The 14,138-nt window shown below is 45.7% G+C and overlaps 1 protein-coding gene across 2 annotated transcripts in view; it reads right to left on the bottom strand.

Annotated features, from left to right (window-relative positions):
• The window catches only part of INPPL1 (inositol polyphosphate phosphatase like 1), a 142,626-nt gene that overhangs the window by 8,989 nt on the left and 119,499 nt on the right, over nucleotides 1–14,138 (bottom strand). For both annotated transcript variants that reach the window (XM_068266559.1, XM_068266558.1), the window contains exons 23-26: nucleotides 11,896–12,051; nucleotides 10,963–11,047; nucleotides 3,944–4,099; nucleotides 746–1,457 (exon numbers count right to left, since the gene is read on the bottom strand). In XM_068266559.1, coding sequence (XP_068122660.1) covers nucleotides 746–1,457; nucleotides 3,944–4,099; nucleotides 10,963–11,047; nucleotides 11,896–12,051 — 1,109 coding nt within the window. The remainder of the gene's footprint in view (nucleotides 1–745; nucleotides 1,458–3,943; nucleotides 4,100–10,962; nucleotides 11,048–11,895; nucleotides 12,052–14,138) is intronic.

The following is a 14,138-nucleotide window of genomic DNA, read 5'->3' as shown; positions in this document are numbered from 1 at the left end:
CAGCATCTTTCCTGCTGGCAGACCTGAAAAAACTGGGATCCACTATGACTGGGGTATGCTAAAAGGTTGTGTTACTGTATGTGTTTGTGTGTGTATTTCTTTCCTTTTAAACAATACTAGTTGCCTGGCAGCCCTGCTAATCTATTTGGCTGCAGTAGTGTCTGAATCACACCAGTAACAAGCATGCAGCTAATCTTGTCAGATCTGACAATAATGTCAGAAACACCAGATCTGCTGCATGCTTGTTCAGGGGCTATGGATAAAAGTATTAGAGGCAGATGATCAACAGGATAGACAGGCAACTGGTATTGATTAAAAGGAAATAAATATGGCAGCCTCCATATACCTCTCACTACAGTTGTCCTTTAAAGGGGACCTGAAGTAAGATGTATACAGAGGCTGCCATATTTATTTCCTTTTAATCAATACCAGTTGCCTGGCAGCCCTGCTGATCTATTTCTCTGCAGTAGTATCTGAATAACACCAGAAACAAGCATGCAGCTAGTCTTGTCAGATATGACTTTAAAGTCAGAAACACCAGATCTGCTGCATGCTTGTTCAGGGGCTATGGCTAATAGTATTAGAGGCAGAGGATCAGCAGGGCTGCCAGGGAACTGGTATTGCTTAAAAGGAAATAAACATGGCAGCCTCCATATACCTCTCTCTTCAGTTTCCCCATTAAGGTTTGCTTTAGTGGATGAAAGATCTGACAGCCGTTGTGCCTCCCCAGGACGGGCTCTCTTACCTCTTCGTCCTCCTGGATGCTCTCTCGGATGCAGTGCGCAGGAAAGACCATGGGCCGGTTAAAGTCCATGCATCGAGGTGACAGGTCCATCTTACTCTTGATATGAGACGGGCGGTTCGGGTTCTCCTTCGGCCCGCTATAGTCCACTTCGCTGAGCGTACGCGCCATTTGCAAGACTGAGCATGAGCGGTCGTCCTGCATGCCCCCATGAGCCTCCGCCATGTAGGAAGGCTGTGGGGTGGGCACAGGAGGCCGCGATGAGGTCTTGGGGTGGTATTTTGTCTCTGGGGGTTCGCTGAAGGTGACGCCCACCCGGGTCTTGGCGGCTCCCGGTTTGGACTCCGCCTCCTCCGCCGTCCTTGAGTGCAGCTCGCTGGAGGAGACATAGAACGGGTTGTCCAACATCTCAAACTCGGCAGATTTTGGCAGCGGAGGAGGCGGGAAATCGGGAGGAGGTAAGTTCAGGGTGCCGACCTCCTCGTCTGAAGAGGTGTCCTCTCCCCGGGCCGTCGGTGGGTACTGCCGCCTCTTGTCGCTGTGCTGGGCCGGCACCGTGATCTGTACTTTGTTTTTGGGGGCAGCTGAGGCGGTCACCGGCCCGTCTGGGGGCATCATCTGATGCGGGACCCCCTCCAGCACGTAATAGGCGGGGTTATTAAAGCTGTTCTTAGTTCCAAGTCCGTCCCCCTCGCCCTGGGCTTCCGCCTTACACCTGCAGAGAAAGTCAGAGAAAGGTCATACTTTGTATTTGTAACAATCTCCACACTGAAGCAGGCCTGTGCCTCTGTTCACATCTACATTTTTGCGAAATTTTGCGCAATGTTTTTTAGCGCCTCCCGGCGCTTGCCTGCGCGCTGCGTTTTTATTTTTTAATTCACTCTTTGACCCGGAAAAGAATACAATGTATTTATTCTTAAAATCGCAAATGCAATCGCAGCACAAATTGATTTTGTGAGCGTTTAGCGCTCTTCCTATACCTTCCATTAGACCAAAATCACCCCAAAAATGGTCCAGGCAACGCTTTGCGGAGCGCAAGGGGACAAAACGCGCTGATATGAACCTTTTCATAGAAATTCATTGCACGAGCGTTCTGTGGGCGATTTTGAAAATTGCCTGCGCTTGAAAAAAAAGGCCACAAACGCCCTAGATGTGAACGAACCTAAACGTTAGGTTTTACCGCCCTGGAATAGCTCATGGTGCTGTCATTTCACTGTATTATTTCTCCAGCTTCTAAATATGCACATATATAGACCCCAATAAGGGTTGGAACCCACTTAAGGTGGCCACACACGATACAATAAAATGATCAGATTTTACGGCAATTCGATAAAAGCGATCGGATCTCCCGAAAAAAAATGAAAGCTTTTTTTTTCATTCAAATGAAAATCCGATTGCATTTCCCGTTTTCTTCGATTTTAATCGATCCGGAATGCCAGATATTTTTCTTCAATCTTTTTAAAAATTGTATGGTGTGTGTTAGATTGTCAATTTATTAATATACACACCCTAGCAATTTTGTCAGCGTTTCCAATCCTGTTTATCATAACTGAGGAAAAATTGAACATAGGTGTGTGGTACATTGGTCAGATTTTTGAAATGTTACAATCAGTCAGAAAAATGGATTGCAATTTTTAAATTGAACAGATATTTAAAAAATTGTATGGTGTGTGGCCACCTTAAGAATCACTGCGGCGCTTTTAAATCGCCACAGCGCTGTGTGCAGCGATTCCTAGGGTGATTGCGCTTGCGTTTCCCAGGGATTCAAAGCGCTGTACAATAAACTTTGATTCTGATTTAGTGAGTCTGTTTTTTTTGTATTTTTTTTTTTAAATAAACTTTATTATACTCACCAGGTGTTGGATGTCTGGCTTCTGTTAATAGCCCCGTCCTATAAAGGAAGAAGTCATAGATGTTCTCTTGGACCAATCAGAGAAGTGCCTGTGACCACTTCTTCTAGGGGGCGGGGCTACAGACAGAAGTCGGACATCCGAACTCCCGGTAAGTGTAATTAACTTTATTTAAAAATCAAATCGCTCGGCCCCCAAATCGCTTTTTAAAGCAAATTTGCAGCACTTCAATACTTAGCACTGAGCGCAAACACGCTCAAATTGCTGCATGTCCTGCCATTGCCCCTAATCGCAATCGCAGTAGTGGATTCAGTCCCATTAAAATACATTGGCAATCGTCAGCGATCCTAAAACGCTGCCATAAACGCCCTAGTGGATCCCAACCCATAAGGCTGTTTACTGTATCGCCTGATGTCACGCTTGCCTTCAGCTGCTGTGAGACCCCACTGAGGCTAATCCGTAAATATTGTAATGCTGAGTACACACGGTACGATTTTCCGTACGATTTTCCAACCAGATCGTTTTTTCCGCATGACTCTCTTATCTTCATTTTTTTTTTTTATCTTTTTCCATTCACCGCTATGAAAAATCGAGCGCAGAAACGATCGGGAGCAATATCGGACATGATGGATTTTATCAGTCGGAGTCATCTTCGCACGGAAAATTGTACCATGTGTATTATGCATAAGACTGATTGCTGTTTTCAGCACTTCATGGTGTGCAGACAGCGCTCAAGGTTTTCTGAACGTTGTCTCCCCACCACCTACAAAAGATAAGTGGCACACATTGGGAGAAATACTTAACATACTAGGACAATTTTGCAGACCCCCGAATGCTGCTCACACGGGCTGTGTGTCTGTTTTCAAAACCCTTCAGGTCAACTCCCTGAGTGTGTGCTTGGTAAATGCCCCCAGCCTTGTGGGTGGACCTGTTACTCCGCCTGTTTGGGTCCAGGGCTGCTGAGGGGAGGGTATGCTGGCTCAGGCTCCGCCTTCTGCTCAGGCGGTATAGCTGAACATCTGGAGCAGGGAACGGAGGAGAGATTTTCTGACCTGCTCTATAGCTTGCTATTCAGGCTGTAATTCTGTGTCAGAGAGATTGGCATAGGACAGTGATCTGCAAGCTTGGCTCTCCAGCTGTAAAGGAACTACAAGTCCCACAATGCATTTGCCTTTATGAATCATGACTGTGGCTGTCAGACTCCTGCAATGCATTGTGGGACTTGTAGTTCCTCAACAGCTGGAGGGCCAAGTTTGCAGATCACTGGCATAGGAAATGAAAGTTATGGTCATTTACTGCTGATTGCGTGACTGCGGACTCATTATATCCTGTAGATCCGTCCCCTACGTACCGGGCCAGGGCGGGATCCACCGCCTCCTTAGTGATGCTGGGTAATGCAGCAGGGGGGCGGCCAGTAGAGAGCACCGAAGTCTTCTCTGTTTCCTCAAACAGTTTCCCCAACGTCGGGCCGGGAGTCTCCGAGGCCGGGTGCTTCCGACTTGTAGGTCTACACCGGAGAGGAGAAATAAACATATAATGTACAGATGTTTAAAGGACATCTGAAGTGAGAGGGATATGGAGGCTGCCATATTTATCTCCTTTTAAACAATACCAGTTGCCTGGCAGCTCTGCCGACCTATTTAGCTGCGGTAGTGTCTGAGTCACACCAGAAACAAGCATGCAGCTAATCTTGTCAGATCTGACAATAATGTCAGAAACACCTGATCTGCTGCATGCTTGTTCAGGGGCTATGGCTAAAAGTATTAGAGGCAGAGGATCAGCAGGACAGCCAGGCAACCAGGGATGCTCAACTCCGACTCGGATGAAATCAGGATAGTTGTTGTTCAGCTTTCATCCGGTTAAATTCAAATCACCTGTGCGGGGTGGGCGGGAAGGTGTGGGGGGTTAATCTTAACTATCTGATGTTTTCTTAGGTCCGTCCCTCGGCGTCTCCCACAATGCAGTCCGGGTTGAAGGAGGAAGTGTTTGTAGTCACGTGACGTGTGTGGACCGCATCGTGGGAGGCACCGAGGGACGGACCTAAGAAGACGTCAGATAGTTAAGATTACCCCACCCCCGCACAGGTGATTTGAATTTAACCGGATGAAATCCGAATAACAATTATCCAGATTTCATCCGAGTCAGAGTTAAGCAGCTCTGCAGGACACTGGTATTGGCCAAAAGGAAATAAATATGGAAGCCTCCATATCCCTCTCGCTTCAGTTGTCCTTTAAAGAGGATCTGATGCGTAATGAATGAAAGACCTTATTATTTTTGCAATATTCATATATAGATTGTTTAGTCAGTGTTTGCCTATTGTAATCTCTTTCTTCTCCCTGGTTTACCGGTACATTCTGAAATTTATCACATGGTGACATCTTTATTGCATCCCTGTGGAATGTTTGTTTTCTGAGAATTCCAAAGCCAGTGCAAAATACACCTGGTCTCCCAGTTTGCTCTGGCAGGAGGACTACGCATAGCTAAACAGCCTAAAGGCTCATACACACATCAGACCATAGTCTTTGGAAAATGAAAGATCACAGACCAATCTTACCCCCTTCCATGTAGTATGAGAGCCATACTCTACACAGTCTATTCTATGGAGCTGCACTCCCCATCAGACAGAAATCTCTGCAAGATGCTGCACACAAAGACAATCCATCCTGGTGGATCTGATCTGCAGATGAATGTCTGTTAAACAAGGTGTGTATGATGATCTGCACATATCATAGACTATGAATGCATTTTGCAGGAACGGATCTTTGGCAGGAACAGATCTTTTGCAGATACTGATCTTTTGTGTCTGTGCAGCATCTGTGTGTGCAGCATCTTGCAAAGATTTCTGCCTGATGGGGAGTTCAGCTCCATAGAATAGACTGTGTAGGTATGGCTCTCATACTACATGGAAGGGGGTAAGATTTCTGTCTGATGGGGAGTGCAGCTCCATAGAATAGACTGTGTAGGTGTGGCTCTCATACTACATGGAAGGGGGTAAGATTTCTGTCTGATGGGGAGTGCAGCTCCATAGAATAGACTGTGTAGGTGTGGCTCTCATACTACATGGAAGGGGGTAAGATTTCTATCTGATGGGGAGTGCAGCTCCATAGAATAGACTGTGTAGGTATGGCTCTCATACTACATGGAAGGGGGTAAGATTTCTGTCTGATGGGGAGTGCAGCTCCATAGAATAGACTGTGTAGGTGTGGCTCTCATACTACATGGAAGGGGGTAAGATTTCTGTCTGATGTGGAGTTCAGTTCCATAGAAAAGACTGTGTAGGTGTGGCTCTCATACTACATGGAAGGGGGTAAGATTTCTGTCTGATGGGGAGTGCAGCTCCATAGAATAGAATGTGTAGGTGTGGCTCTCATACTACATGGAAGGGGGTAAGATCTCTATCTGATGGGGAGTGCAGCTCCATAGAATAGACTGTGTAGGTATGGCTCTCATACTACATGGAAGGGGGTAAGATTTCTGTCTGATGGGGAGTGCAGCTCCATAGAATAGACTGTGTAGGTGTGGCTCTCATACTACATGGAAGGGGGTAAGATTTCTGTCTGATGGGGAGTGCAGCTCCATAGAATAGACTGTGTAGGTGTGGCTCTCATACTACATGGAAGGGGGTAAGATTTCTGTCTGATGGGGAGTGCAGCTCCATAGAATAGACTGTGTAGGTGTGGCTCTCATACTACATGGAAGGGGGTAAGATGTCTGTCTGATGGGGAGTGCAGCTCCATAGAATAGACTGTGTAGGTGTGGCTCTCATACTACATGGAAGGGGGTAAGATTTCTGTCTGATGGGGAGTGCAGCTCCATAGAATAGACTGTGTGGAGTATGGCTCTCATACTACATGGAAGGGGGTAAGATGTCTGTCTGATGGGGAGTGCAGCTCCATAGAATAGAATGTGTAGGTGTGGCTCTCATACTACATGGAGGGTGGTAAGATTTCTGTCTGATGGGGAGTGCAGCTCCATAGAATAGACTGTGTAGGGTGTGGCTCTCATACTACATGGAAGGGGGTAAGATTTCTGTCTGATGGGGAGTGCAGCTCCATAGAATAGACTGTGTAGGTATGGCTCTCATACTACATGGAAGGGGGTAAGATTTCTGTCTGATGGGGAGTGCAGCTCCATAGAATAGACTGTGTAGGTATGGCTCTCATACTACATGGAAGGGGGTAAGATTTCTGTCTGATGGGGAGTGCAGCTCCATAGAATAGACTGTGTAGGTATGGCTCTCATACTACATGGAAGGGGGTAAGATTTCTGTCTGATGGGGAGTGCAGCTCCATAGAATAGACTGTGTAGGTGTGGCTCTCATACTACATGGAGGGGGTAAGATTTCTGTCTGATGGGGAGTGCAGCTCCATAGAATAGACTGTGTAGGTGTGGCTCTCATACTACATGGAAGGGGGTAAGATTTCTGTCTGATGGGGAGTGCAGCTCCATAGAATAGACTGTGTAGGTGTGGCTCTCATACTACATGGAAGGGGGTAAGATTTCTGTCTGATGGGGAGTGCAGCTCCATAGTATAGACTGTGTAGGTGTGGCTCTCATACTACATGGAGGGGGTAAGATTTCTGTCTGATGGGGAGTGCAGCTCCATAGAATAGACTGTGTAGGTGTGGCTCTCATACTACATGGAAGGGGGTAAGATTTCTGTCTGATGGGGAGTGCAGCTCCATAGAATAGACTGTGTAGGTGTGGCTCTCATACTACATGGAAGGGGGTAAGATTTCTGTCTGATGAGGAGTGCAGCTCCATAGAATAGACTGTGTAGGTGTGGCTCTCATACTACATGGAGGGGGTAAGATTTCTGTCTGATGGGGAGTGCAGCTCCATAGAATAGACTGTGTAGGTATGGCTCTCATACTACATGGAGGGGGTAAGATTTCTGTCTGATGGGGAGTGCAGCTCCATAGAATAGACTGTGTAGGTATGGCTCTCATACTACATGGAGGGGGTAAGATTTCTGTCTGATGGAGAGTGCAGCTCCATAGAATAGACTGTGTAGGTATGGCTCTCATACTACATGGAAGGGGGTAAGATTTCTGTCTGATGGGGAGTGCAGCTCCATAGAATAGACTGTGTAGGTATGGCTCTCATACTACATGGAAGGGGGTAAGATTTCTGTCTGATGGGGAGTGCAGCTCCATAGAATAGACTATGTAGGCGTAGCTCTCATACTACATGGGAGGGGGTAAGATTTCTGTCTGATGGGGAGTGCAGCTCCATAGAATAGACTGTGTAGGTGTGGCTCTCATACTACATGGGAGGGGGTAAGATTTCTGTCTGATGGGGAGATCAGCTCCATAGAATAGACTGTGTAGGTGTTCCTCTCATACTACATGGAAGGGGGTAAGATCTCTGTCTGATGGGGAGTGCAGCTCCATAGAATAGACTGTGTAGGTATGGCTCTCATACTACATGGAAGAGGGTAAGATTTCTGTCTGATGGGCAGTGCAGCTCCATAGAATAGACTGTGTAGGTGTGGCTCTCATACTACATGGAAGGGGGTAAGATTCCTGTCTGATGGGGAGTGCAGCTCCATAGAATAGACTGTGTAGGTGTGGCTCTCATACTACATGGGAGGGGGTAAGATTTCTGTCTGATGGGGAGTGCAGCTCCATAGAATAGACTGTGTAGGTGTGGCCCTCATACTACATGGAAGGGGGTAAGATTCCTGTCTGATGGGGAGTGCAGCTCCATAGAATAGACTGTGTAGGTGTGGCTCTCATACTACATGGAAGGGGGTAAGATTTCTGTCTGATGGGTAGTGCAGCTCCATAGAATAGACTGTGTAGGTGTGGCTCTCATACTACATGGAAGGGGGTAAGATTTCTGTCTGATGGGGAGTGCAGCTCCATAGAATAGACTGTGTAGGTATGGCTCTCATACTACATGGAAGGGGGTAAGATTTCTGTCTGATGGGGAGTGCAGCTCCATAGAATAGACTGTGTAGGTATGGCTCTCATACTACATGGAAGGGGGTAAAAATGGTCTGTGAACTTTCATTTTCCAACGACGTCTGATGTGTGCATGTGGCCTTAAAGAAAACCTGAACTGAAAATTAAAGTCAAAATAAACATACACAAGTCATACTTACCTCCCGTGTAGTCTACTCCTCAATCTATTTCTCCTCTCCTGCGTCCTGTTTGTCCACTGTGATCAAGGGAATTCTCCGTCCTCCATTTTGAAAATGGCTATTACTCCATGACAGCTTCCTGGTCAGCACACTGTTAAACTGTAACATCGCCCACTTGAGCCATAGGGAAACATGGACACATCATTTCTCCTCTCAGCTGTAACTGACAGCAACTGATATATAACTGACAGCAACTGATATATTTCAGTTCTGACAAAATGTTGTCAGAACTGGAAGGGATCACAGTAAGAAGAAAATGGTGAGCTTCTGAGAGGAACTGATGGCAAGGTAACTATGTAATGTTCATTTGAAGTTACCTCATGTGTTTATTTTAAATAATTTTACTCAGTACAGGTTCTCTTTAAGCTATGGCATCACTGGGAGGGCGGAGCTACATACCAATAAGCAGCAATATACAGATATAGGAAATGTTTCTGATGGTGAAATGTACCAGTAAAATGACAGTAAAATTGGGTATCCTGTATCATTTACTGTATTCTACTATATATCACTACAGGACCTCTTTAAAGGATACCTAAGCTTTTCAGATTTTTCAAAACAGGGGAGCAGGCATGTGCAGCAAGCGGTCCTGTATCCCACTGCTTCCCCTGTTCTTCTCCGCCCCCCACCCCCATCCCTGTAAGGGCCGCCCAAAGTTACTTCCGGGTAGGCCAAGGTCGGTGAGCCGTGCGTGCCACAACTACCTAGTGCGCATGCGCACTGCTCACCAACCCTGGCCTACCGGGAAGTAGCTTTGGTCAGCCTTTACGAGATAACAAAGGTGGGTTGAAGAAGAATATTTTGAAAATTCAGGAAAGCTAGGGTATCTTTTAACTCCTTTAACAGTGTGCCTGATGTACTAAACATCTCGAGACTGGAAAACGCTAGAACATTTTGTATAAATAACCACCAAAGATTTTGTTATAAGGAAAACAAATATTCCTGCTGCACTAATCCATCATCTTGCCCTTGCAATCTCTACTGTGTTTACTCTAAAATAAGCCCTCCCCCGAAAATAAGCCCTAGCTAAGGATACTGTGTATGGGGAGGATTGCAATCTCTTACCGCACCTCCTGTGACCGCGCTCCCCTGTCATAATCAATGTGCGCACGCTGATGCATCCCTGGCGCACATTGATTGTGACCTAGAGGAGCGCGGTCATGTTCCTGTGCGGAGGTCACAGCACTGACATGCTAGGATACCGGAGCTATTATATGCAAGCGGAGGGAGACGCTGCCACACGGGAGGTGCGGTAAGAGACTGCACACCTCCCCATACACATATCGAGAAATATTAGCTCTCCCTTCCCGGAAATAAGCCCTACTCCTTATCGTTCTCTCCAAAAGAATATAAGACAGTGTCATATATTTGGGGAAACACAGTAGCTGCCTGCTTACTTCCCCTCCCCCAGCCAGTCTGAAGCCACTCCCTACTAGAGTCTGAGATCCATGATAGGCTATCAGTCAGCAAGAAGGTGTGGCCTCAGCTGACTAGGCGATCACTTTCTCCTCTGTACGCCCGTGTGAGTAAAGAGGGAGTGGTCCACGCGGTTTATAAGCAGGCAGTTGTAGGTTGCTGAGGCTTAGGTGAGGGATTATGATTTGGTGCAGAGGGTATTTGCCATTTTTATTTAGCAATATGCCAATTTTATTAATGCATAATTAATTAAAGAGGCCCTGTAGTGACATTTCATAGAATGTAGTAAATTATTCAGGATTCCCACTTTTACAGTGATTTTCCTGGTTTCAGCATAAAAACAAGCAAACAAACACAAAACTTCTTATCTGATATCTATATATTGCTGTATATTGGTAGCCCTGTCCTGCCAGTAATGTTCAGCCTAGGCTGTTTAGCCATGTGGAATTCTACTCCCTGAGCATTGTGGGAGACCAGGTATATTTTGTACTGGCTTTGGAACTCTCAGTGAACAGACATTCTGTAGAGCTGCACCTGACAGGACTGGAGGTGTCTCCACCAGTGATAAATGTCAGAATGTAAATCAGGGAGAGGAAAGATGTTACAATGGGCAAACACTGACTAAATTATCTATAAATTGATATTGTAAAAAAAATAAGCAGTTTTAACTTAGCAGTAATAATGTTATTTTCACTGCAGGCCCCCTTTAAATTCTGTTGTATTAAATGCGTATGAAACGTGAGCCGGTTGTGTTGGGCGGAGCTCTGGAGTGCGCAGGAAGTTGGTGGCAGCTGTAACATTATACTTACTTGGTGTACTCGTGGCCGGGGCGGGACACGGTAGGTGGCTTCCCTTTCACGGCTCCCGTCTCGTCCTTGTCGATGCTGATCCATTCTGCGGGCCAGAGAGAGACAAGAACGTCAGCCGAGGGCTGGTAAGGGTTAACCACTTTATCCACCATTGCAGTATATCTACATCCTCTGTGACTTCATCTAAGCCACAAGTCAGTAGATATACGTCTTGTAGCAGAAGCAGTGCTGTGCAGGATTGGGCTTGCTCCTGTGCAACAACTCCGGCACTATCTGATGTGAACGGGAATATATGTTTCCTGAGCCAATGAGATTGATTTTTACCATTAAAAATACTTTTATTTTCTCAGTCATAGTGAAAAATACACACTGCAGCATTATTTCAGAATCAAATATCTTCACCATAAATTGTGACCGGAACATAATCTAAGTTGTGTGATAAGCGGTAAGAATAGCCAAACAAAATGTGTGTTTTTTATCTACAGTAGCACTTTTTATTTTTAAACTGGAATTGGTAAAATTGAGAAATAATGTGTTTTTTCTATTTTTTTCCTTGTTTTCCCATCGATATTCATAGAAAACAAAATTGTTCGAGGGAAAAAAATGGCATACAATGAAAGCCTAGTTTGTCTTGAAAAAAACAATATATATTTCATTTCTGTGTCATAAGTAGGGATAAAGTTATTGCTGATTAAATCGGGACATAGCTAAACTGTCAAAACTGCTCTGGTCCATAAGTGGGAAACACGGCCTGGATGTGAAGTGGTTAATGTACCCCACAGGTCCTCATCATAGTACGTGTACCCCAGGGGGGCTCAAATAAGGGTTAGACACTTTTTACTGTAATCTGAGGTAACAGGAAAGTTGACTTTGATTTAACGGACTCCCAATATTTACATTTGATATCTGTATGTAGGAAGCAGCGTATCTCACCATACAGGCGTTCCCTGGTGCCGATCCTCTCGGTGGGCACTCGCACCCGCATGGAGCCGCGGATATTGCCGGTTTCCTCCCCTCGGTGTGACAGGTAGGTCAGGAACTGCTGCGCGGTGCTGCCGATCATGGACTTCAGCGCGATCACACACTCACCTGCAAACGTGTCAGGAAATCTGAGAGTAAACTTTTTCTAGTTATATCTGTTTGTAATTGGGCAGACAGGCTGCTCACCCATATCTGGTATCTACGGTCCAATTTCTAGCGAAAAATCGTTCGAGCGATGAGAAATTCTGATCGGATTGGATGTAAATAACCTCCATTGATAGGCAGAATCGATTACGAACGATTTAAAAATTATCGTCCGATTTGGATTTTGGTCAAACCAAAATTTGGATTTTCTTGTTTTCTTGATAGATAGGAAGCAAAGTTTGGTTCGTTGGTGGGTGTAGTGAACGATTTTTTTTCCGATCAGAATTATCTGATCACTCGCACGATTTTTCACTAGAAATTGGATCATTAGTGGCCACTTTAAGAAGCACCAAAGTTTACAGGACAAAAACCAGGGGGGAAAATACATACTAAACCTGGTACATCCATGGTGAAGGGGCATCTAGTGGATTATGCCACCTTTGTATCTCATGCCCCCTTGTGTCTCCCTGTGTCCCCCTTGTGTCCTCCTCTGTCCCCCTTGTGTCCTCCTCTGTCCCCCTTGTGCCTCCCTGTGTCCCCCATGCCCCCTTGTGCCTCCCTGTGTCCCCCATGCCCCCTTGTGCCTCCCTGTGTCCCCCATGCCCCCTTGTGCCTCCCTGTGTCCCCCTCTATGCCCCTTTGTGTCCCTCTGTGTCGTCCTCTGCATGGGCACAGTACAGGGAGTCCCCGACATTGCGGCAGGTTGGAGGTTGGTATTGACAGGCGTTCACAAGTCAGGAACTCATTTGGACTATAAGATGCAGTGACCTTTTCCCCACGTTTGGGGGATGAAAAAGTGAGTCTTTTAGTCCAAGAAATACAGTATTCGTCAGAAATAACGTTACTTCCTAGAAGATCACACTTATAAACATGGCCATCGATTGTAAGGATCAAGTCTGCCACCTTCAATGTACTGTTATTTATTGGCAGTTCTGTGGTGATCAGGATCTTAAATGTGGAAATCAAAGAAATGGAAGTGTATTTTCTGACCGCATGGAGGTACTCGCTTCTTAGGTGAGCTTGAATTTTACTCATCTTCACACTTAGGGCTCGTTTTCACTATCGCAAATCCGCATGCGTCCAACGCATACTGATTCGCACATGTAATGCAAGTGGATGGGCCTGTTTCCACTGTAGCGTTGTTGTGGTGTGTTTTTTTCAGCGGTGAAAAAACGCACAAAAGAGCCGCAGAATTCGCCTGCGAGTGGAATGCATGCGAATCGCAGGCAATGTATTTAATAGGGAAATCGCATGCGTTTTTTAACGCGTTATTTTACGCGATTCCGCATGCGATTCCGCATAGGAACCAATGTAAATTAACACAGGCAGTGACATGGTTAAAAATGCATATAGCCTAACCTATGCGAAATCGCATGCATAATCGCGTAAAATAACGCATACAAAAAACACACCTGCATGCGATTTCATCAGCGGTGGAATCCAGGCGATTCCGCACCGCAATAGTGGAAACGAGCCCTCAATCCCTATTTATTGTCCAGCACTGCATAATATGTTGGCGCTTTATAAATACAATAAATAAATAAATAAACTTAAACGGGGCAACATTTAGGGGGCTGAATCATAGCCAGAGCCACATGATAGACAAAGATAGAACAAACAATTATCGGATTGAAAGGATAGATAGATAGATAGATAGATAGATCTCCTGATGCTTTAGGGCCTGTTCAGACTTGCTGCGTTTGTAGAACGCGTATAAATTCAAAGAAACGCAAGTTGAAAAACGCATGCGTTTTTCTTGCGTTCTAATGCGTTTTCTATTGCGTTTTGCACACACACGTGACCCAGGGGAAAAAAAAGAATTATGGGAACCGCAGAGGAAAACGGACGCTAAAAACGCAATAGTACGCGTTTTTGATACGCGTCCATAGACTTTCATTGCGTCCGTTTCTATGCGTGACGCACAGAACTGCGTGCAGCAATGCGGATGAGAAACGTATGCGTCTCATACGCATACATGTGAACTAGCCCATTCAAAAGCATTAGGAGCCGTTTCTATGCGTTTTTGGTACCAGTACGCGTTCCCTGAAAAC

The sequence above is a fragment of the Hyperolius riggenbachi genome, chromosome 2 (genome assembly GCF_040937935.1).
Source record: "Hyperolius riggenbachi isolate aHypRig1 chromosome 2, aHypRig1.pri, whole genome shotgun sequence".
Lineage (NCBI taxonomy): Eukaryota > Metazoa > Chordata > Amphibia > Anura > Hyperoliidae > Hyperolius > Hyperolius riggenbachi.
The sequence above is the reverse complement of the archived record's forward strand: the minus strand, read 5'-3'. Positions and strand labels throughout refer to the sequence as shown.